Raw genomic sequence first — 22,725 nt, 5'->3', positions numbered from 1 at the left:
TGGAATTTTAAATGTATACAGTGATAAAATATAATGCAAGTAACCATTTTACATAAGATAATGTTTTTTTGTTTATTCCCACCAAGGAATTTGTGACTACAATTATTCGTTTACTTGAAAGTCCTTCAACTTTCATACGAGCAAAAGCATTTCTGGTCCTGTTGCAAGTTTTAATAAATAGCAGGGAAATGTTGCTACTCAGTTGTCAAGCAAGGTAAGGTGATAATGGAATTCATGATTAGTGATGATACTTATTTTCAAAGTTGTGTCTAAGTCACTTTCTATACGTTGTATTTTGGAGTCAGTGTTTTAGGAATGAACTGTCTTCTGTGCAATGCAGATCTTTTTGTTTCTGAGAATATCAAGAAAAGAGTTCTCTGTTCTGTCTTTTGTTGTCAGATGATCATTACTCCCAAGGGAAAACCACTCTGCCTTACGAGGACAGTCTTTAAAAGTAACTGGTGGTCCCTGTTAGGATAAGAAAGGAACAGATTTTTGTTTTGGGTGGGGCAAATAAGTACTGCACTAGTGATGGGAGTGCAAAATAAAAAGGTCCATCATTTACCTTCCTCATCTTAGGATGTGATATAACCTGTAGTCTCTTCAGTATAGGTACATTAAAAGCAGCATCATGTTTTGTGACTGTTTGCGTTGTTGAAGTCATTTGTAGAACAATCACTGGATTCCTGTGACTTTTGCATGAAATATTTTATTTGTTCCTATATTTTAAAATACTTTGCAAGAAATGAAAGCATTTCAGTTAAATTTGATTCACAGTGGAATACTTATTGGAACTTTTTGCACAACAGTGCTCTCATATAAGATGAGAGGAAATGAGACTGCTAGAATATGAATTGTCACCATGTGTTTGAGATGATTGGAGAAGTAAGATGGAAGAAATTTTCTTCAGTATTTGTAACAGCGAAATACAGTGTAGACCCAGTGATTGTGGGGTTGGAATAAAGTGGATTTGAAACTGGAAGTAAAAAGGATGTGACTTGTGGGTAGCTATAAACTGTTCACAGCAAATACGATTTTCCTATATCTTATATTGCTTTTTGAGAAGAGTTAAGATGTATGAGCGGAGTCAAAGTGCTGGATTTATAAGGAGCAGGTGAGTTATACCATCAAACCATTGTGAGTGGACATCTTTTGGAGTGCTGTCATTTTATACTCCTCCACTCACTTATGTATCTTTAGACATGTCAAGTTTTATAGACTGTGGAGAATAAGCGTTGATTACAAGATTCACTGTTGTGCATCTTCTTGTACTTCTAAAAATGCTTTATCAAGTGATGTGTTCTGGACAGTGTAGAACATAAGATGATTTTGAAACAACTTTTTGAACGTTACACATTCTTATGTGCTATATAACTGAGCTATGTGTTTGGAGGAATGTCTAACTGTTGTCCCGTACTGACAGTTAATGTTTGTTTATCTATACCTAAGGTATTATGTGAAGGATAAGAACTTCAATACAATTTATTGACAATTTATCCTCTCTCTTTCTTTCTTTTTTTCTTCTTTTTGTTTGTTTGTTTTATTAATGATGCTTTCCACTGAGCAGCCTTTCTGAAGAAAATGTGTTGTGAGTTTGGGCTGTTATTTTGTGTTGTGACTTTCGTGCTGCTGTTTTATTATGCTCCAGGCAGAGCAGATTAGGGACCAAAACATTATGTAACACACTAGCTAAAACAATAGGTAAGACTTATAGCAGCTTTATTGAACTCATAAACTGCTATTCTTAATTCACTGTGATTTCTTCACAATTTCTCTTCAGTAAACAGTGTACCTTGGCAGGGCAAATGATCTAGACTAAAACATTTATCTTATATCCGGAGTACAAGATGATTGCAGTAGGATGAGAGAGGAGAAATTAGCTACTGCTACTTTTGTAATATCCTGAACTCTGAAAGAATTTTTCTTAAACCCAGCTGAGATAATGGAGATTCTTTAATTTTTATTGATAGTAATTCAACACTGTATTTTAGATAAATATCTCCAGTTCCGTCTGAGAAATTAATACTAATAAATTCAAAATTTCTAGTGCAGTAGAAAGAACTCAGATAACTATTGAAAATGTTTTATATGGGAGGAACTTCAAGTAGGTGCTTTTTATTGGGGAGAAACTTCTTATAAGGGTGTGTAGCAACAGGACAAGGGGAAATGGCTTTAAACTGGAAGAGGGTAGATTTAGACTAGATTTTTAGGAAGAAATTCTTTACTGTGAGGTTGGTGAGACACTGGAACAGGTTGCCCAGTGAGGCTGTGGATGCCCCCTCCCTGGAAGCATTCCAGGCCAGACTGGATGGGCTTTGAGCAACCTGGTCTAGAGGGAGGTGTCCCTCCCTATAGCAGGGGGTTGGAACCAGATGATCTTAAAGGTTCCTTTCAACACAAACCATTCTATGATTATATAGACTCAAATCATTTTATAATGATATTTGAGAAATATGAAGAGTATGTAGTAAAATGCACATAAATTATACTGGCTTTTCTTTAGCATCTGCAGCTGATCATTTTTATTGATGATTTTTATTTTTTCAGATTATATGATCTGAATATGAAGAAGGTGATCAATATGAGGCAGTTTTTCAGTAGGCATTTTTCATTATGCATACATACTCCATGTGTATGTTGTGTAGCGGGTTTGAACATGATTAAAAAAAATAGTCTTAATGATGTAACTTACTTTAGTAACACCTGTATATCTTTTTCATGTATTGTTGAGTGCATGAGAAACACGTGGATTGAATAAACTGAGAAAGTGTAGTACTTCCATAGGCCTGATTTTGCCCATTAGGCAGAACACTAAGACAATTCCGGCAGTAAAAATAACTGATTTTCTGCAAGTGACTGAGGAATTTGTTGAAGGAAAATGAAGACACTAATGCTTCCCTGACTATGTATGTATTTGTACAATTTTCTCAGGCAGCGTTTATTTGAAGAATACTATCAGGGAAAAATAGTTATGCATATTTCTAGGAAATCCTTGTGAGGGACAATTTTGTGATGGGGAGGACAACAGAAAGAAACCACATGAATTTACGCAAACAGATTTTGTATAAAATACTTAGTTGTTTGAAAAGGCTACAGTCGTTTATACTGTAGTAATTTAAACCATTCTTCCATATATACATGTAAATGCATATATATAAAACATAAAGCATTTGAAAGGAAACCTTTATTTAAAGCATTGTTAGATTATTAAGTAGTCATCTACCACACAAATGAGAAAACACTGTAATGTCGCAATCTCTGGAAGTTGTATTACAATGTCAAAGGTGTCCCCATAGTCCATGGGAAGTGCAGCTGAAAGTGTTATTGAATGCGTCTTGTGATTTCTCTCCATCTTCATCTTTGTAACACAGTTCAGGAAGGATGAGGTGAGCTGTAGTATTCCTTAGCAATCATGCGTTGTGTAGAAGCCTGATCCTGCAAAATGCATTCTTGAGTAACTTTTACTTAATTGGGTAAATATCCACGACGAATTATCACACTTGCTACTGTAAAAATTTGTGTTACTGATCCTTCAGTGTTGTTGTATGCACCTGAGACAGGTTAATTAAGATGAGCATTGATTATAATGAGTGTGTAAGAAAAATGATAATACTGAAGTACATTCTCAAAACCCAGAGCATGGCTTTCAGTAACCAGTGACTGATAGTTCTGTGTGCCAAACCCCCTGGGAGTTTGAGTATGAAACAGAGATGTCAATATTAGGCCCCTAAAGGAAAATCTGGCCCTTCTGTCTATTCAAATGAGTATTTTAAAATACTGCCTGAAGCATTCTGTTATAGATGTATTATTAAAGCAATCTCTTGTAAGTTAGCCAATGGCTAATAAATTGGTTACCATAGTTTACTATGAAAACTGTCATTCTGCGAAACAGCATAGTTTTACAGCATTTGTCAGTTAGAATGTAAGCCATGGGTTTTGTCTTTAGAAATCTGAAATCATATTTCCAGAGAAAGATATAATGCTAGTTAGACTTTTCTATCTCTTTTTTTTTTTATCTCTTTCTTTATAGCCATTCTCAGTAATGACAACATTTGAATAGGCTATTTTATGATTAATTTTGTATGATTTTTCTTGACTGAAAGATGGATCACATGTTACATTGACTTAAATTATTCTGGCTCTTGGAATTCTTATGTGTTGGAAAAGATTGTCTTTAGTCTCAGCTTAAAGTGTGTATGTTGGTCGTATGTTTCAAAATAAAGTGAATTTCTATCCCTAATTAATTCATTCCTTATATTAGTATTGTATCTTCATTTAGATTGGTAAAGCTGCATTTACAGTACCTTTTTTTCCTGTTGCTCCTTAACAGAATCATTTTATCTTAAAATCTTATTTATTTGACCCCAAAATTTAAACAAAATGGGTATTCAGAAACGTTTTCTCTCGGTTGTAACCACAAGTACTAGAAATGCATGCTGCAGTAGTATTTTACAGATAGAGTATCAGTTTGGTATTATGAGAGGTAACATTTTGCACATGCTTAAATGTAGGCTTGTGATGTATATTGAAAGAGACAGCAGGAAGACCACAGCAGGAAAAGAGCAGCAAAGCGGCAATGAATACCTGTCAAAATGCCTGGATCTTCTCATCCATCACATTGTGCGGGAGCTGCCAGGAATTCTAGGTAAGTTGAGTTGGTTAACTGAACAGATCTTATCTTTACTTACTCCCTTGAGAAATACTTATGTACTTCCTTACATATACAGATGGAAAGATTGTGTTTTCTGATTGCATGAAGTTTGCATGTTGTTAACTTCATGAAGTTTCTTAGTTTTGTCATGGTCAGATATTTTGCATTGGAGTCTGGATTGTAAGATTCAACTCAGACAGGAAAGGGGCCCAATTGTACAAGAAGTTTTATCGATGTTCTAAAGATATTCCAATGATTGGAAAACCTAAAAGCAAACTTGCTTTACATAGTACAGAGCAAGAAGAGATGTAACAGTATGTGGTAAAAACTTCAGGGAATTTTTCTGGAAAATTTCTGTGGAAAGGATGAAGAGAAGGAAAGAGGAAAAAGGAAGAAAAGAAGGAGAAAATATGAGATTGGGGTAGCTAGTCTGAATCATAGGCATTAAAAAGCTTATTAAAGGTTCTGGTGGGTGAGATGTCTCACAGAACAGAATAAGAGACGTAAATAGCAAGACAAGGAAGGAATACTGAGAGTCTTCAGGAAGAGAAATGGAGCTAAACCAACCCTGAATGTGTATGGCTTGTCATTAAATAGTAGGGGAAAAAAGCGCATAGATTTATTTTCCTGTGTGATGATGGGTGATTTATTTTCCATCATCTACATTATTGCCACAGTATTGAAAATGAAATGGTAAAACTGCAAAGGTCATGTTGCTATTTTAAAAGAAACGACTTCCTATGACAATGCAGTTTTTTACCCTGTTGCAAACAGCTGATTCAAACTAAGTACCAGGTTCAAATGTTGAGTATGTTGTAGGATTTGGAAGTCTCAGAACCTGAAAAGTGATATAAATCAAAAATGCAGTTACTGCTATTATAAAAAATAGTGCATTTCTGTCTTTAACAGGGATTCTGCTGGGTTTTTTGTTGTTGTTTGTTTGCTTGCTTTTCCTTTTTATTTTTTCTTCTACTGATACAGAAAATTAATGCATTGTTTGATTGTTTGGAAAATTGATATCTCAAGCTTAATTTTACATTAAAATTGCCTTTCAATCTAGATTTGTGTTTTGATCGTTTTTATTAAGTTATCTGTCCATATCTGTCAAAGGCTTTTGCTTTCTATTTTTGAGACTATAATGAAGGATCGTGTTCTGCTTGAGGAGGTAAAAATTATGATCTCCTAAGAAAAATGACAAGATCTCTGAAGTGGAACAGTTAAAAGCAGTTTAACTGTTGATTTAGAATTAATCCTAGCTGGTTTTTAATATGCATTTATTTAAGCTTCTTACCGATACCATCTTCTTCCACCAGATGTAGCTATAAACCAAATAGATTGACAAATTGTAGAAATTGCCATTAAAGATACATTGAAATAAATGAAATTAGATGATAATCTTGTGAATAATTTTAAAGTTTTCAGTTGTTGTGTGTATGGGAGTAAATTTATTTTTGGTATTTATGGTATTTAACCTATTCCTAGAAGATAAATGTAAATTGCTTATGTCAAACTAAGAATTAGAACAGCTATATCTATTTATCAAAACTCATGAATCTGGTGAATATATAGACGTTAAAACATATTGAGTGAAGTGTTCAGTGACTTTATTGGTAACCCCAGAGGTATCTGTTAATTACTGTTTTGCAATTCATTAAAAGAATGTGTTGGTGAAACAAGAATGTTTTGTTTTACATATCTGTAGTGTTTTGGGCAACCACTTTTGTGAGCAGTATGTTATATAATGATTCAAATCTCTAGGGCTAAGCGTTGTTACAACCAAACTTAGTTGCATATGTTGAAAATTAGAATCCAGGGAAGCAGTAGAAAAGCTCTGTTATTTTTTCAATGTGAGTAAGCACTTTGACTTACTTGCAAAGGAAGGGCCTGGTCTGGCATAAAAATTGTCTAAAACATCGAATCATGTCCTTAATTAGTTTCATATGGATGTGATTTCACTTTTACAGTTTTGTGTGATTCTCTTGCTAGGGAAGACACATAGGAAGTGTATTTTCAGGACAGGATTTGACTTACAGAATTTTCAGACTAAAAGGATTGGATATTCTTTCTTTACATATAAGCCATGACTTTTTTTTTCCTCCTACTCCTTATTCCATGCAAAAGTAGTCTTGGACTTCTAAAACAGTAATGTAACACAAAGTGAGCATAATTTTACATGTCTTCTCTGAGGTCTGAAGTACAATTTTCACTATTCAAATCAGAATTTTATTCCCTTACTGGAATGTCTGTGTTTTGTAATGGACCAAGTTCTGTCACTGACCTGCCACTAACTCTTTCTATCAGAACATGAAAAGTTCTGTTGCTTTAGGTAACTTACATCATTATTAAAAATGTATGTACACATTCACAGCTAATTGAGGGCTTTTTAGGAAGTGGAGGAGGTTGCTTGTTTCTTCTGGTAGTACTATTGCTGCAGGAGAAAGATACGTTATGGCACTGACTTAAGTGAAGCTCTTGGTCAACTGGAACTTCTGAGAATTTTGCCTTTAATGTCACTGGAATTAAATTGCACTGAAATTGAATTGCATTTCAACAGTGGAATTCCATGCTGATATAATCACCGAAAGCCAGTATAAGTCCACGTTGAGAGGAGTAATTTCACGTTTGTTTCTACTCCTGCATCATATTTCTAGCCTCAGCAGTTTGCCAGAGGTAGCATTTATGTGCCTATCCCTGTAGCAGGAGCAGGAGATGGACCTGTCTGAAAACTAAATAGGAAATAAAAGTGTTGTATCAGCCTGATTTTATCATCATGCACATGAACACAAATTTCATCAGGAAAGAGAAGTTAGGCTTGCAGATGTACTTCTGTTCCAGTGTCTTTTATTTGTCATTTTCTGTTGAGTAAACCAATTACGTTAGATCAGTCTGAGATGTTGTTTTCTGTAGGTGACATTATCAATACCTTAACTAATGTCTCCGGACGCAAACACCCATCAACAGTTCAGGCCAAACAGCTGAAGATGTGCCTTCCCATGATGCCTGTGGTGCTTCATCTTGTGACATCCCAGGTAGATTCTTTTTTCCCTAACTCCTTCAGTTTCTAAAAATTTAACTTCTGCTGGTTAGGATCAGCATGGTTCAAATAGAACTTAACGTGTGATTTTATTGATGAGTATTTCAGCTAAGTAGCAGTATTAAAAATGTAATAAAAGATGTAACTCTAATGATAAAAGCAAATGCGTATTTTGCCTTATTTTTCAACATGACTGTGAAATACTTTTTACTTTCTGTGGTCATAAGATGTTTGGTTACAACTTTATAAACTTTTGCTAAATTCAAATAGGTGTTTCGTCCTCGCATTGTCACAGAGGAGTTTCTTTTCAACTATGGGACCTTACTTGTGAGTATAAACGTCCAGATTAAATAGTGTTTGCAAAAAATACATATGCGTAAAATTTTGGGATTTCAGTGCAAAGAAGTTTCATTAAATTTTTACATTGGAGAGACATCTTTATTCTGAATACATTTGTTCAGTTTTGGTTTTGAGCAATCTTCAGTGGCGTGATATTCAATTAAGTGAAATTCTGGGTTCTCCATCTGGGACAGAGCAATGCCAGACACAGGTATAGACTGGGGAACAAGATGCTTAGTGGAGAGGGACCTGGGGTGCTGGTGACAGCAGGTTCAACATGAGCTAGCAGTGTGCCCTGGCAGCCAAGAGGGCAGACCACATTTTGGGGTGCATTAAACACAGCACAGCCAGCTGGTAAAAACAGGTGATACTCCCACTGTATTTAGCATTGACGCAGTCTCAGCTTGTGTCCTGTGTTCTGAGCTCCACAATATAAGAAAGATGTTAAGGTACTTGAATAAATCCAGAGGAGAGTGACAAAGCTGCTGAATTTTATGATTCAGTGAGAGAGCTGGAAGGTGTATCCTCTGAGGAGAGGCTGACAGCACTTGGGTTGCACAGAGAGGCAACCTCAGTGCTCTCTGCAGCTCCATGAGGAGGGGATGCAGAAGGATGTGCTGGCTCTGCTCCTGAGAACCAGTAGCAGGATGTGCTGGAATGGCACAGAGCTGCACCAGGGGAGGCTCAGACTGGACATTATAAACATTTCTGTCCTGTGAGAGTGGTCAGGCACTGGAGCAGGCTCCCTGCAGAGGTGGCTGATGCACCATGCCTGTCAGCGCTCATGAGACGGCTGGACCATGCCCTCCTTAGCATGCCTCTAGATTTTGGTTAGCCCTCAAGTGGAGAGGCAGATGGACTCAGTGATCTTTATAGGTCCCTTCTAACTAAACTGTTCTGTTTGATTCTCTTCTGCTCTCTTCTATTGAAAGCAACATATATTATCAGAAAATGTTTTCTTTAGTAATCTATTGAATTGAAGGGAAAATATGCTATCCGGTACTCAAATAGAAAGATACTCTCTGTATCTCGGATATATTGAAAATTTTCTGTGTGCTTTATTTTACAGTAGATTTACCTCTGAATTGCACACAATATTATTTGTAGAAATTTTGCTGAAACTGTGACTAGGAATGAGACATAAATTAAGGTTGCCCATACTTTTTCTCTATATTTAGTTGATGAAAAGCTGAGTATTACAAGCTACAGAGAAATTGGTCTTGTACCATCTATAAACTGTATTTATGACATTAGTAATGGAAAATGAACTTCTAACTGTCCCATAAGATAGTACAGTTAAAATGAAGTGGTACAATTGTAATGTAATTTCTGTATATAAAGCAGTTGTTTCTGCTAAATGAGGAAAAAGCTGATTTCTAAAGTTGCCTATCAGAGTAATTAAAATAAAATACTTCTAAGCGCACGTTCTTAAAAGACAGCTATATACTGACTTCCACAATTGCATGCAGAAGAAATGCTTCACCATAAACAGCTAGGTAAAATTCTGCTGTTCATATTCACTTCTCTTTCTCTTTTGACTTTGTTTCCAATAAAATATGGGTTTAATCTAGGACTCATGATCAGTGAAAAACTTTTTACAGAAAAAATTGCATTAGAATAAAGTGAAAAAATGTAGATATTGAATTAGAAAATCTTTTATCTCTGTGAAGCGCTTTTAAATAGCAAGTAGATTTATTAATGATTTTGGATCAGCCATTTAGAAGGTGAAATTCCTTTGTCAACGATACAGGTGCAGTAGACCAAGCGCAATGTAAGTTTTCTTTTGACATTTCTTTAAATTACTTGAACTACTGACTAAGGAAATTAGGCTAATCATGTTACCACAGCTCTTCTCTCAGATCAAGGAGAAGAAAATTACTTGACTGACTGTTTCCTGTGTCTTGTCTCCATCAAACTGGGCAATTCAGGAATTTATATATTCTATTTCAATTTATGCATAAAAATTGTGGGGAAGTAACTGAAAAACGTATATGAAATCAGAGTCTACTTTATATAACTGTGTAATTAATTCTGAAAGAGTAGCTATTCATTCTACCAGGGAGCAGTCTACTCTGGAATTTTGCTTACCAACATTCCCACTGACATCCATTAAAGGACATTCAGTCTTCAGCTTGTACTTTTTTGAAGTACTGTGCTTCATTTGAGGCCTCTAAGTCTTGAGTAAGCGAGTCCATCAGGTTGGTTTTTTTGTCTAATTTATTCCAAAATCTTACTCATTACAATGAGAAACGATTAGGAGTGGAAAGATGTGTACTTGGTATTTGGAAGGAAAAAAAGTATTGATTTTCCTGTAACTGTTGTTCATTGAGAAATATCTTTTTTCTTGCTGCTTTGAAGTTTTTTCTATCATCACTGTAATTCACAGTGCTCCCATGAAAAGAAATTGAGAAGGAGTTGGGACAGTCCTTTCATGTTTTCAGCTGTAAATAGAAAGACATGGAAAAGACTTGCTCTGCCCCAAAGGCACAGCTAATAGTAGGTTTCCAGTGGAAAGCACAGGGGGGACTTGCTTGTCATAGAATGTACACAGTGCCCCTCCATTGCTCAAAAAAAACCCCACAAAAACAACAAATGATATATGAATGCACCTTCTTTTTGGTCTCAATTTTGTATTAGGAAATTAAGGAAATAAGCAAAAGTAGCCAAAATAATTTATGCACCAAATGTATTGATTTTTTTTCAGATGGGTCTTGACGCTATGGTTTTAAGTGGCCTTAAATGAGCAAATATAATTTGCTCTCTTTCTAAACAAGTTAATTAGATTATAACTGATAATTTTCTTCAAATGATTAGGAAGATACAACACCTGCTGTTTTGTAGAAGCAATTGTTTTTATGACTTCTTCTGATATACTTTTATATTATGAAATATACGGTTAACTTCTATCAGAATTTCTAATCACAGAAGAATCCTTTAGATGTCTGTTATATACAGAGGAGAAGTAACCCATATAGGCATTTCTGCTGTTGTAATGTAATAACAAAATTCTAATTGATAGTGCAGTATGAAATAAGTGTTTCAGAATGATCATTTTCTTAATGTTTTACATCACATAAGCGCACAGAGATATGTTTGCACATTGAAAATTGGAAAAGTGTTATCCATTGTATTGTCGTGTATCCACATAATGCATTCACTGTATATTAAATACTGTGTAAGTAGTTAAAAACATATATTTGTCTGATATTTTTTCTTTCTCTAGCAAGCATCATTAACGTGTCTTTTGCATCTCCTGTTAAATAGACAGCTATGCATAAAGGTAGAAGATAGAGAATGAAATCAAGATTAAAAGGCAAAAGAATAGCAGGTGTACTTGTACAATATTTCCTTATCTAAGATTATTAATACTTCATTGTTCCTGTCCCTCAATGGTGAGTTATTTAGATGATACTTAGTAGAGGGCTGTGCCTTTTTGTATGTACTTGTGTGCAAGTCTATCTGTAGTAGGCATAACAGCCATAGAGATCAAAAAGAAGTACAAATAACAGAAAATTGCATTTTCTAGGAGAATCTTTGGTCATCTTAGTGAGTTATTTTAGCATAGCCATACCCAAGGTAGTTCAAAGGCTTTTTAGAAAGTACAGTTTTCTGTTAACAATAAAGTAAGACATTTAATTCCTGCCTATTTAGCTGGAAATGCTGTCATTCCTTACATGAGTCAAACTAATGATCCTTACTGTACTCCATGTTTAACTGTCCAGCAGCATTAAAGACTTGCAAAACTATTTTATAATTGCCAGATTATGAACGTTTTATCTTTCATATCTAAATTATTATGAGAACTGTAGATGCATCAGTATTTTGTATTTACTCAATCTTTCAAATTTCATTTTGCAATTATTCAGTGATTGTGCCTCTTAATTTTTGTTTCTGCTGTGTTTTGAAATAAATGCTTTTTTTTCTGTAGAATTTTATCAGATCAATAGAGTCAGGAGAAACAAATTTGGATGGAGCAATAGGTAAGTTAACCCATGATATTACTTGCACTTTTATATGTAGGCATTGCATAGATGTCGCATTTTTTAATGAAATGTAATGGTTTTTACTAATAGGTCCAGCTGCATCAGAAGAACTGATTAAGAATACTTTATCAACATTTGAAGCAATAACAATGCATCCTGCCTTGTTGACAATCCATCACTTGACTGTAAGTCTGGTAACAGATTAAATAGTTTCAGGGTAATTGGCTAAATCCCACTGATAAATGAAATATTTTGAAGATTTAGAAGCTGTTTGAATTATAACTTAAATTGTATTGTGGTTCTATTTGACAGAAAAAAAAAATTTAAAGATTTATTTTCTCAAAATGTAAGACGTCAGACTTGGTTTACTGTATTTAGAAATTGCAGAGAATGAGGAGGATATTTGCTTAAGATTTAGAAGTAGCACTTCTTAAAATTATTTTCAAATAAACGTCATACCTGATTCTCTAAGCAAGTATGTCGTCACACATTAGTTAAGTTTTTCCCACCTAGTTTGCTGTTCCACTCTCAAGATAGCTTGGAAAGAGCAGCTTCTGAAGGTTGATGACTCCACTTCATGAATTCTATTCCTGCTGAAATCAACAAGAGTGACAGTTTGTAGCATTTACATGAGTTGTTGCATGTGCCTTTTTTTATACCTTTAAGCTTAATTGTTTGCTTACTGAAAATTGTACTGTAATTACCAAATCCGTGTACTTTAAGCCTTGCATAACACTAAGGATATGTTCTGTTGAAAATTTTTTTATTTAAAAATGGCTGGCTAAAACCAGAATTGTGTGGGGAAATAATTGTCAGCAAAATGGGAAGTCAATAGGCTTGATTTAGTGACTGACAAATCCTTGTAACTTGTCCCATTTGTTTGTGAGTTCTGACTGAAAGTATAATTAGGATGGACATTTAATTCAGATTGAAATTTGTGTGTCTGTACTGAAATCAGGTTAAGGGCACGCTGAATATAGCACATAAGTCAAGATGAGCTTTGTTCTACCAAGTTGAGCTAGTTAAGAGTGAGCGATCCTAGGGATTGTGCTAGAGAAGAATGGTTGACCATAGAAATGATATATTTTTAGATGTTGCATCCTATTTGGTATGCATGTTAATTGAATGCTTAGCTAGTAAAGACTAATTAAGTGAAAACATTTTTTAATTAAAATTCAAATAACATAACGTTGATTTTCATTAGTTCTCACAACCTATGAAGAGTATTATTCAAATAAATGGTTCTTATCCACAAAAATCTAACCAGTTAATAGTGAGCAAATACAGAATAGAAAAACTAACTTTAATATGGCTAAGAGTGTTATATAAAAGGAAGTTAAACGTAGGCAAGGTATGAATACCTACTGATTTTTCCTATGTGTCTGTCAGCCTGTAATTCGCTGAATTATAACATCATTCTAGAACCACCTCAATTTTTAAAAATAATTGTGTAACTTGTGTGGGTTATCAGTGTGACTTGTATTGATGGACATATGCGCCATTTTCTTAATGGAAGTCTATCAGCATTTACTACAACCGCAGTACCTTTTGTCAGTGTATTCTATTAGCTGCTATTTAAACTTTATTAGTTTTGTTTACTTATTTATTTTATTCCTAGGAAAATGGCATCAAGGAGACAGCTTCTTTTTACAGCCTTACCTCCCCTGCTCCCATTATAACATTAAGCACAAAATTATACTGAAGCTAGGGAATGACTAAGTAATGACTAAGGGACTACGTAACAAGTAGGGAATGACTTGTTACCCTTGGCTTAGTGATAGGTGAGTTTTATTTACAGATCTAGCTTTGTGAGGATCAGTTTACTTCATCACATGTTGAAAGTTTTAGAGGTTGATTTAAAGTCCATCTGAACAGCTCAAATAAGATATAGATAAAACAGCCTGTCTGTCCAGTGATGTAGCACTTCAGTAGAATAGGTTTCCCGATTCAGAATAAGTCTGTATTTAAATTTATTCTTTTAAAAGTAACTACGTCCTTGTCAATGAACAACTTTTTTTCTTCATTTGAGAAAATAAAAGCTATTACTTTGTTCATTTTTGTAAATCCTCCTGGCTTAAGAGTGCTCCTGACACTGAGCAAATTGCCATTCAGACACAAAATAAAGTGGAAAAAATGCTTTCAATTTGCTATGTTAAATTCAAAATTGTCCACTGTAATTAATAATCTCTAACCACATCTGCCACTAGTGGTGCAAACTGTAATTAGTTTAATACTATTTACGAAGTCTAGTGTGCTAATTATACTTGAATGTACAGCTTACATTACTTTAGAGGAAAGGAGTACTTCATCTTCTATGATGCATACAGAATATTTTTAGAAATGCTGTTACTCAAGGGATGTCTTCTAATTGCTGCTCGCTGAGCATGACTGGAATCTATGAATATAAATGCCAAAACCCAGCGGAACTTAGTGCCTTTTAAAAAAGTTGAAGCAAGACATGTTCAAGGTTCCAGATCAATATTTAAGTGTAACAGCAGTTAATAGGAGACTCTCTTACTGGAGAGAAATGTGTTTTTTAGGCTGATCTCTGAAGCCTAGATTGCTCATTTAGATAAAGTTGGTTACAAGCAGTGTTTTATGAATGAGGCAGGGGGGAAGCCATCACCTTATTGAGAGGATGTATTTTTTTTTTCATTCTAACTGTAACAGTCCCTTAAACTTTCTGATCAGAAATGAAATGCATTTTTTCTTAAATGTTGTGAGTTTAATAAAAAGTGAAGTTGTTTTAAGCAAGCAAAACCAGTAAGTTTTCAGTTCAGATCTGGTTTTATTTAGCTGCAATCAAAGTTGTGTAAATTAAGAAGCCTTTAGGAGTAGCATTTCAGGCTCTTTCCCAACATGAGAAAAACAAAGTTCCTATTCTAGGTTTTACTTCATTTTTGATTTGTCTTTTTATTTGTGTCTTGAACAAAGATTGAGTAATTGATTTTTGTGATCAAATTTATGAATAGCATCAATCTCAAGGAAGTTTTTGAGAACATTCATTTCTGTGGCGGCTGATTATATTGTATATTGCTAAGTATGGTAAAGTCAAGGGAAAATGATGTAAAGTGTTCAAAGGAGAACAGTCGGTTTGTATGCAATTGTGTGTTTTTTTTACGAGATGCAGAGACAAACAATGAGTAAGTGTGACTCAGCAAGTTTCTACAAAACTCTCTACTCAAATGTTATGATGAAGGCCTAAACGAATAATCTCTATAGACTGGAGTGGAACGCAAACAGTGATTTTGTAAACCAACACAAGTCCAGGTGTTTGTTCCCCCCCGTACACAAAACAGAAAACTATTTAAAAGTGAGTAAAGTAAATGTTAAGCATACATATTTTAAAATTTGGGTAACAGTTCAGACATAATTAACTGGAAGAATTCTATGCCAACTGTATCACTTATATTTTTCTTTTCTCTCTGTTAAGTGTGTTTATTTTCTCCAAAAAAGACCTATGGTAATTCAGTGCACTTTGGACAGTGATGAGGTTCATTACAGCAGCCAGCTGGTTTCTGCGGGAGTCCTTTCAGTACTCTTAACTAGCTCACAAGTGTGCTCTATATACTACACAGATAATCTCTTACCTGTATCACAAAAGTTATTCTGTAGTTTAGGCAAAAGTTGTCAGCAGTGATTCTCCTCCTGAAGGTTTTAGAACCTATTTTTAAAAACTGAGCCTAAATAAAAGCTCCATAAGCCTGATGATTTGCTTGATGAGAAGTCAAGGGAAAAGCAGTGTGACATGAAGATCTGCTGACTGACAATATAAGAGTTATTATTTTCACCGAAGATGACAACACAGGGGATTGAAACTTCAGCAAGTGCTTTTCTCTGCTCATCTTAGTCTTTTCTTGATTTGGCATCAATGTGTTGTTCTTCATCCACAAGCTGTTCTCATCTAACTACTGACACCTTAATTTTGTCGGTGTAGGGCATAACTGTATGGACATACTATACAGCATTTCATCAATCACTTTCCCTTTTGAAGTAGATTAAAAATGTACACCCCATGTGGCTTTCTGTCCATTAAGCTAATCCACATGACATGAGACTTTTCCTTGTGTGTGAAACCAGTTCTGTACTAATTGACATATTGAGTCAATCAGTCAGAGCTGTCTCTCCCCTGAAGTAATATATATATATATATATATATATATATATATATATATATTTTCTCAATAAATATCCTGGATTTCTGAAGACTTTTCAAAAAATAAAATTGCAGAAATATCATCCTTCTCCCCAGTTCATTCTAACATTCATTAAATTATTGTTTTTATTACGTTCTGAGAGATTACTGGGAATATAAAAAAAAAAAAACATTGAGAATCATGCTGTGCCTTCCAGCAGATGCTTAAAGAAGTTTGAAGGCAGCATGATTCTAATCCCATGGTCAATCTCAGCAACAACTTTGTATGTGAAATTTTAATGAGAATAAATGTCAAGATGATGTTAGTTGTGGATCTTACATGGGACTGGAACAAAGGTTTTGGAAGTTGATAGTCTTTGCTTTGTTGCATTTAACTTGAATTGTGGTTTAGGGGGAAGATGTTGGTCAGTAGTTGTAAATAAAATGTTCATACTGGAAAGGATAACAGACCTCTACAAAACTCTGTGAAGGTAGTGTATTTAATTTGTTGCTAGTTTGGGTAGGATCACTTCATGGAATGGATAACGTAGTTTCTTCTTGTAAATTAATTCCTGGATCTGATTTTCACCTGAGAACAGCATGGTTCAGAAGCGCTGCTGGACCAGGCTTTAAACCTGGTTGCCCTTTCAGTCCACTCAGTGTTACACCAAATGTCAATGCTTTGTCCATAAACACTGATCTGAAGATCTCTGAAGCTCAGCTGTAAGCAAACAAGAGATTTTTTTTTTTTTTTTAGGCTGCTAATTCTGGCTGTATTGAGGCAAGTTCTGTGGCCTTGAGAAGAGGGTTAAGCTTCACGTCTAAGCATACCCTAAGTTGCAAGCGTTAACCGTTAAGATTGGTGATATGCTTGTTCATTAATACACAATGGTTGCGTGTATATGTTGTGTGAATTCAACCTTGCTGACTATGCATCCTTGTTGGATGTGCAATATTCTGTCACAGGGTACTTTCCCTAAACAGGAATGTGCTAGTATTGGATCCTTCTGCTGCAGGCCCTTATAGAGTTATAACGGCTCTTTTCTGGATATGTGTGGGGCTTGGATTTCATTTGGTGAGACTGAGTAAAAGCTGAGGTGTTGTTTCTTTGTTACTAACAAAGTAAGAACATATACTTGGTATGCAGGTCATGTGTGTCTAACATGGCCTGAACAGTGGAGTCAAAAAGTCTGCATTAACAGTTTTCTCTTCCAAACCTTCTCACAGGAGTTGTTGAATACTTAAGTACTATGAAACTATGGCTTGACTCTCTTTCTCTTTTCAGACATAAAGAAATACAGAGACATTGCAGAAGAATTTCTGTTAAAATTGTACTTTACTTCTTACAGGTCTGTCTGTGATGTGGGGCCAGTTTGGCCTGATTCCCTGACAAAATGGGGCGGGCAGGCACAGAGACCCATGCCCCAGATTAGACAAAGGGGAATAGGGAAAAAGTAGGGAGATGGGCCTAAAAAAAAAATAGCTGCAATGAGCTAAGGGAGAAAACTAATTTACTAAATATGATACTGAAATGCAATATAACAATATAATACAATTTAATTGGAATCAAAGCTAATAAATCAAATAAATGAGAATGTCCAAAACCAAAGGCCTTACTCTAATGCTGAAGGCGAGATGGCTGGGAAGCACACATCACAGAGATGAGCAGTAAGAGAAAGGGGCACTTATGACATTCATTCAGAGGGAAAGATAAAACTACTCAGAAAATGATGGCAAAACAATGAAGTCTTCTGCGAGATGTAGTTCTTCTTCTCTTCTGAGAACCAGGAACCCAGAAATACTGACAATCCATGGAACTGAAACATTAACTCTTTAACTCCCAGTGCATTACATGATGTTGCGATGTGGAATACCGATAATAAAAATCAGAAAACCATGACAAGATCTGATTTGTGAGGTTGATGAAAACATGGAAGAGTGAGCACAGCTTCTGCTGGGTGCTGAGACCTTGCTAGTAGAGTTTTTCTTGCAGGAATCTGTGTTAAGAAGATGTTCTGATTTTGGATACTAAACTTGGGTTTCCAAAAAGTTTTTAACACTCATGCACCAAAGACACATAAAATCCACCAGTAAACCTTCCCTCTTACCTTCTGACTGATCAGCTCTTTTTAGGTAGTTAAAATCTACTAAGTAGAGAATAGAGATCACTTTTAAAAATTTAGGTATGTTAAGAAGAGTGCTTTACAGAGATCTATGTTGCAGCATTTGCTATTTATAAGTCATAAAGAGAAGAGCGTGAGGTGAGAGAGCTGCCTGATATTGCTACATTATTTGCAGTAGTGAAAACTAAAACTGACAGAAGAGTTGCAAAAGGTTTTCAAGATACTGAGTGGAAGGATAACATAATGACATGCAATTCAATACTGATAAATGTCAAGCAATGTGTATAAGGAAAATCATTCCAATTATGCATACATAACGTCAGGCTCTAAACTACTTGTAACTATTCTGTCTATTTTTTAGCATAGTTTTTTCTATGAGAATAGTGACTTAATGCTCAGCCATAATCAGAAAGATAGCTAGATTATTAGAAATGGCTGGCAAAAGACCAGAGAGAAAAGCAGAAAACATCACTGTGCCAGGGCAAGTCCATGGTGCCTTCAGATCTTGGATGTTGAATACAGTTGTGGTCAATTATTCTCAAAGGGGACAAGAAAAAGTACATCTTGGTGATGCAGGGTGGGATTGAATCGATAAGAACTTCAGCTTGTAGCTTATAAGTGGAAAAAGGAGTATATAAAATAATGAACAGAACGAGAAAGATGAATTCAAAATAAGTATTCATGATTTTCTAGTGGCTATCAAGTTAGGTAACTGGACAGATGTTTTAAAATAAAGAAGTGCCTTTTCACAAGGCACAGTTGAGATATGGAATTCTCTGCTGTAGGTATTGCACGTGCTAGCAGTATGAATACATTTTAGATAGCATTGGACAAATTTATCAGAGAGGTTAATAAGCTGTATTAAATGCAAAAATACTGATACAACTTCAGCTTAGAAAGCTAGAAAAATATCTGAATACTTTCACTTACATGGAGATTCGACTCCAAATACATGTCAGCAGGCATTTAAAAGAAGAAAAAATGAATCCTTGCTTGAGTATTCTTTGTTTGAATCTCTGTAAGAGTACCAAAAGAGTAATATACAAAGCTTCCAGAAACTTGTGCTATTTGCTGATTTGTTTATTAAAATTATTTTTATGTACTGGATACAATATTATTATGTTTTTCTTTTTTACACTCTAGCTCACATCTGTATCTTGTTTTCAAATTTGTGTGCACTCTAGTAAAAATAAGTAAATAAATAAAACAAAAAACCCTCAACAAGCTCAGTGACCTGAATAGCATGAGGAGTAGATTGGGGCTGCAGAGTTAGGAAGTATAAAGCTGAACTTGTTAATATACAATTTAATAGTCCCTTCACCATGAACATTCTGGTGTGCTCTTGCATCACAAAATAGTTTTCCATAGAAATTGTGCCCCTGCAGCAAACTGACTTGAGACAAACACCTGCTATGGAGAATGCCAGTCTGAACTGTTTATTTGCTAAGAATGGGTTTTGTGTTATTAAAAGGCCAGAAAAAGAGACTAAAATTATTTAAGACCTAAAGAGTGTTCCTTACAATGACAGTTAAAATATATTTATCTTATAAAACACAACAGCTTTACTACGTTAGGTTGAGGGAAGTGATCTTCCCACTCTACGCTGCCCCACTGAGGTCACATCTGGAGTACTGTGGAGAACTGTCCGGTTCTGGGCTCCTCAGTTCAAGACAGGCGGGAAACTTCTAGAGACAGTCCAATGCTGGGCCACAAGGGATGATGAAAGGCCTGGAGCATCTTCCTTTTGAGTAAATGCTGAGAGACCTGGGGCTGTTCAGCCTGGAGAACACTGAGGGGAGATCTTTTATCAACTCTTATAAGTATCTAAAGGGCAGGTGTCAAGAGTGAAAGGAAAACAGCAATGGACACAAACTGGAAAACAGGAAGTTCCACACGAACATGAGTAATACCTTCTTTACTGTGAGGGTAACAGAGAAGAGGCTGCCAAGAGGCTGTGGAGTCTCCTTCTCTGGAAGTATTCAAAACCTGCCTGGACATTTTCCTGTGAGGCCTACTGTAGGGAACCTGCTTTAGCAGGGGGTTGGACTAGAAGATGATCTCCAGAGGTCCCTTCCAACCCCTTCCATTTTGTGAGTCTGCGACCTATGTAGAAAGACTACTGTTAATAGTTAATAATGAAAATGGAAGTTCATAGAAATTAAAGTTAAATCATACTGCTGTGTACTGCCATCTTAATTGGTGTCATTCTGAGTTAATGCTGCTGCTAAAAGTTTTTTAATATTCCACATTCGTATATTGCTTCAGACAAATTAGAGATGCTCTTTTGCTTTTCTTCTCTAGTTTACTACTTAAATTAACCTTTTCATTTGAGAAGCTTTGCAGAAGGTTGAACAGATTTTTGGATTAAATGACCTGAAGTGCATACATTTTTTGCCTCACAGATTTGTTATCTAAATGATAAATTACTGTTTGCAAAACAGTTTAGAAACCTGTACTAATGGATCTGCTGGAATGCAATGAAGTTTTATTGTTTGTCTCATTACATATTAACTGAAAGGACCAGGAAATATTTCAAAATGATAATGTGTTACAAAAGCATCAATGCTACATCTATGCTACCTCATTACCTATATGGCTATAAAGGCTATCTGTGCTTGCAAGTGAAGATCGATTGCCATAGGTCTCAAGCAGAGACCTTTACCTCTTTTGTTGAAAGAATGTATCTTTTGGTAGTTTTTTTCTGAAGTGAAAAAAAGCCAGACTAAATGAGTCCTTTAAAGCTGGGGATTCATTTACCAGAGACCACCAACTAACAATGCAGTAATTAACTAGAATGGCTCTGGTTACTGCTGGCTGGAGTCTCATTTCATTTAGTAGCCCCTTTTCATTGTTTTAAGCTTCTCTAGCTTTTTCTTTATAGTAGCTGCATAACTCTAGAGTTGTATCTTCTAGAGGTTAATGAATAAATCAAAACACATAGGGAATTATAAGCTATACATTGCACCAAATCTGATTAGTGGTGTAGTAAAAGCCTATCTAGTAGTTTTATTTATGTAAATAATTCCAAAGGTAAGCTGTGTATCCACAATGCTTACCTTCCCAAACCAATATCAATTAAATGTCTAAACCGATAATTAATAAGCAGCAAAGGTTTGTATTTTGATTATAAGCTTCTTACTTCTGCAAAGCAGGGGAGACTGGCTATCCTTGAGTACTTAGGAAATACCCATTCAAATTATCTCTGTCTAGAATTAGCAGAATGAATGAGCAGTATTTTCCATAATATTTATTTTCTTTTGCTTTTGAATTCTACTTCAGGCCCCCAAAAGTAGGATAAACAGATTTCTTCAGATTGTGGCTTTTTACTTGATCTAAAGGCTGTCCTAGGCAAAGGATCAGGTCTAAGTTATCACAGTAATGTCTTGACATCGTAGTCGTATGGAAATAAGTCATTCCAATTTTTCACTCAGTTATTTAATTTTTTGCTTTCCCCCATATTGAGATCTCTATACGCCTGTCTAGTCTAAATATTATTTCACTAATGAGTTAGGACTTAGTGATGTATTCGCTTAGATAAAATACATACAGTACTCTATTTATTTTTAAATATATAAAACTGATTTGATTTCAAATGAAACTAAGCTGATTATGGTACATGATTAATCTGTAATTCAGTACACTCGTGATTAATAAAGAATTGACTGACTTTTTTTTTCTTCCATAGTTCAAATCTTGACTCTGTAAACTTAAATTTTAATGGAAATCTATGTATTACCTGAATGGAAGAAAAAGTTTTATCAATTCTTTCTACTAAGCTTAACTATATTTCATTAGAGGTAGTAAGTCTTTCCTGATACCTTTTAGCTGTATACGAGTTTCTTTAAGAGGGATGTTACTTAAGATCTTAGAATCATTTGAGTTGAAGGAGACCCTTAAGTGTCATGTAGTCCAACTCCCCTGCAGTGAGAACAGGGACAGCTAGATCAGGTTTGCTCAGAGTCTACTCCAGCCTGACCTTGAGTGTCTCCACGGATGGGGCTTCCATGACCACATCTCTGGGCAAAATGAGCTGCCGAGCCAGCCAGGAGTCGAACCTAGAATCTTCTGATCCGTAGTCAGACGCGTTATCCATTGCGCCACTGGCCCTGCTTGATATTTCTTCTTTGCTCTCCTTCATTTCTAGTTTATTGATTAAGACACTGGGACAAGTAGATATGCCCATACTCTTTTGGGTTACTTTTTTTTAACATCTGCACTGAATCTGATATTTTAAATTAAAAGTCACTCTCAGTGAATTCTACTGAACTTACTATTGTTTTCTGTATAAGTACTTTACTCTCTGTAACTTTACAACAGTTTACCAGGGAAAAATTACTTTGTGGCTTTATAAGTGTGATTATGGATGAATTTCTATGATTATTCGCCTCTTTGATTAAGGACTCTGTCAGTGGAATGAATATAAATACATCTCTTTTCTTCTTCTTTTTTTTTTTTTTCCT

General features: G+C 35.2%; 1 protein-coding gene and 1 non-coding gene across 5 annotated transcripts in view; one reads left to right on the top strand and one right to left on the bottom strand.

Moving 5' to 3' along the window:
* The window catches only part of ULK4 (unc-51 like kinase 4), a 219,601-nt gene that overhangs the window by 54,796 nt on the left and 142,080 nt on the right, over positions 1-22,725 (top strand). For all 4 annotated transcript variants that reach the window (XR_005857729.2, XM_025147506.3, XM_418812.7 and 1 more), the window contains exons 22-27: positions 87-214; positions 4,512-4,645; positions 7,559-7,680; positions 7,956-8,012; positions 11,953-12,004; positions 12,098-12,192. Coding sequence is in view for 3 of the 4 variants with exons in the window: in XM_025147506.3 (XP_025003274.2) it covers positions 87-214; positions 4,512-4,645; positions 7,559-7,680; positions 7,956-8,012; positions 11,953-12,004; positions 12,098-12,192 (588 nt within the window). In the remaining variant the exon portion in view is untranslated. The remainder of the gene's footprint in view (positions 1-86; positions 215-4,511; positions 4,646-7,558; positions 7,681-7,955; positions 8,013-11,952; positions 12,005-12,097; positions 12,193-22,725) is intronic.
* Positions 22,300-22,372, bottom strand: TRNAR-ACG. Its single transcript has one exon. It is a non-coding gene; the product is annotated as a tRNA-Arg (tRNA).

This window comes from Gallus gallus, chromosome 2 (assembly GCF_016699485.2).
Source record: "Gallus gallus isolate bGalGal1 chromosome 2, bGalGal1.mat.broiler.GRCg7b, whole genome shotgun sequence".
In the NCBI taxonomy this organism is placed as follows: Eukaryota; Metazoa; Chordata; class Aves; order Galliformes; family Phasianidae; genus Gallus; species Gallus gallus.
The sequence above is the reverse complement of the archived record's forward strand: the minus strand, read 5'-3'. Positions and strand labels throughout refer to the sequence as shown.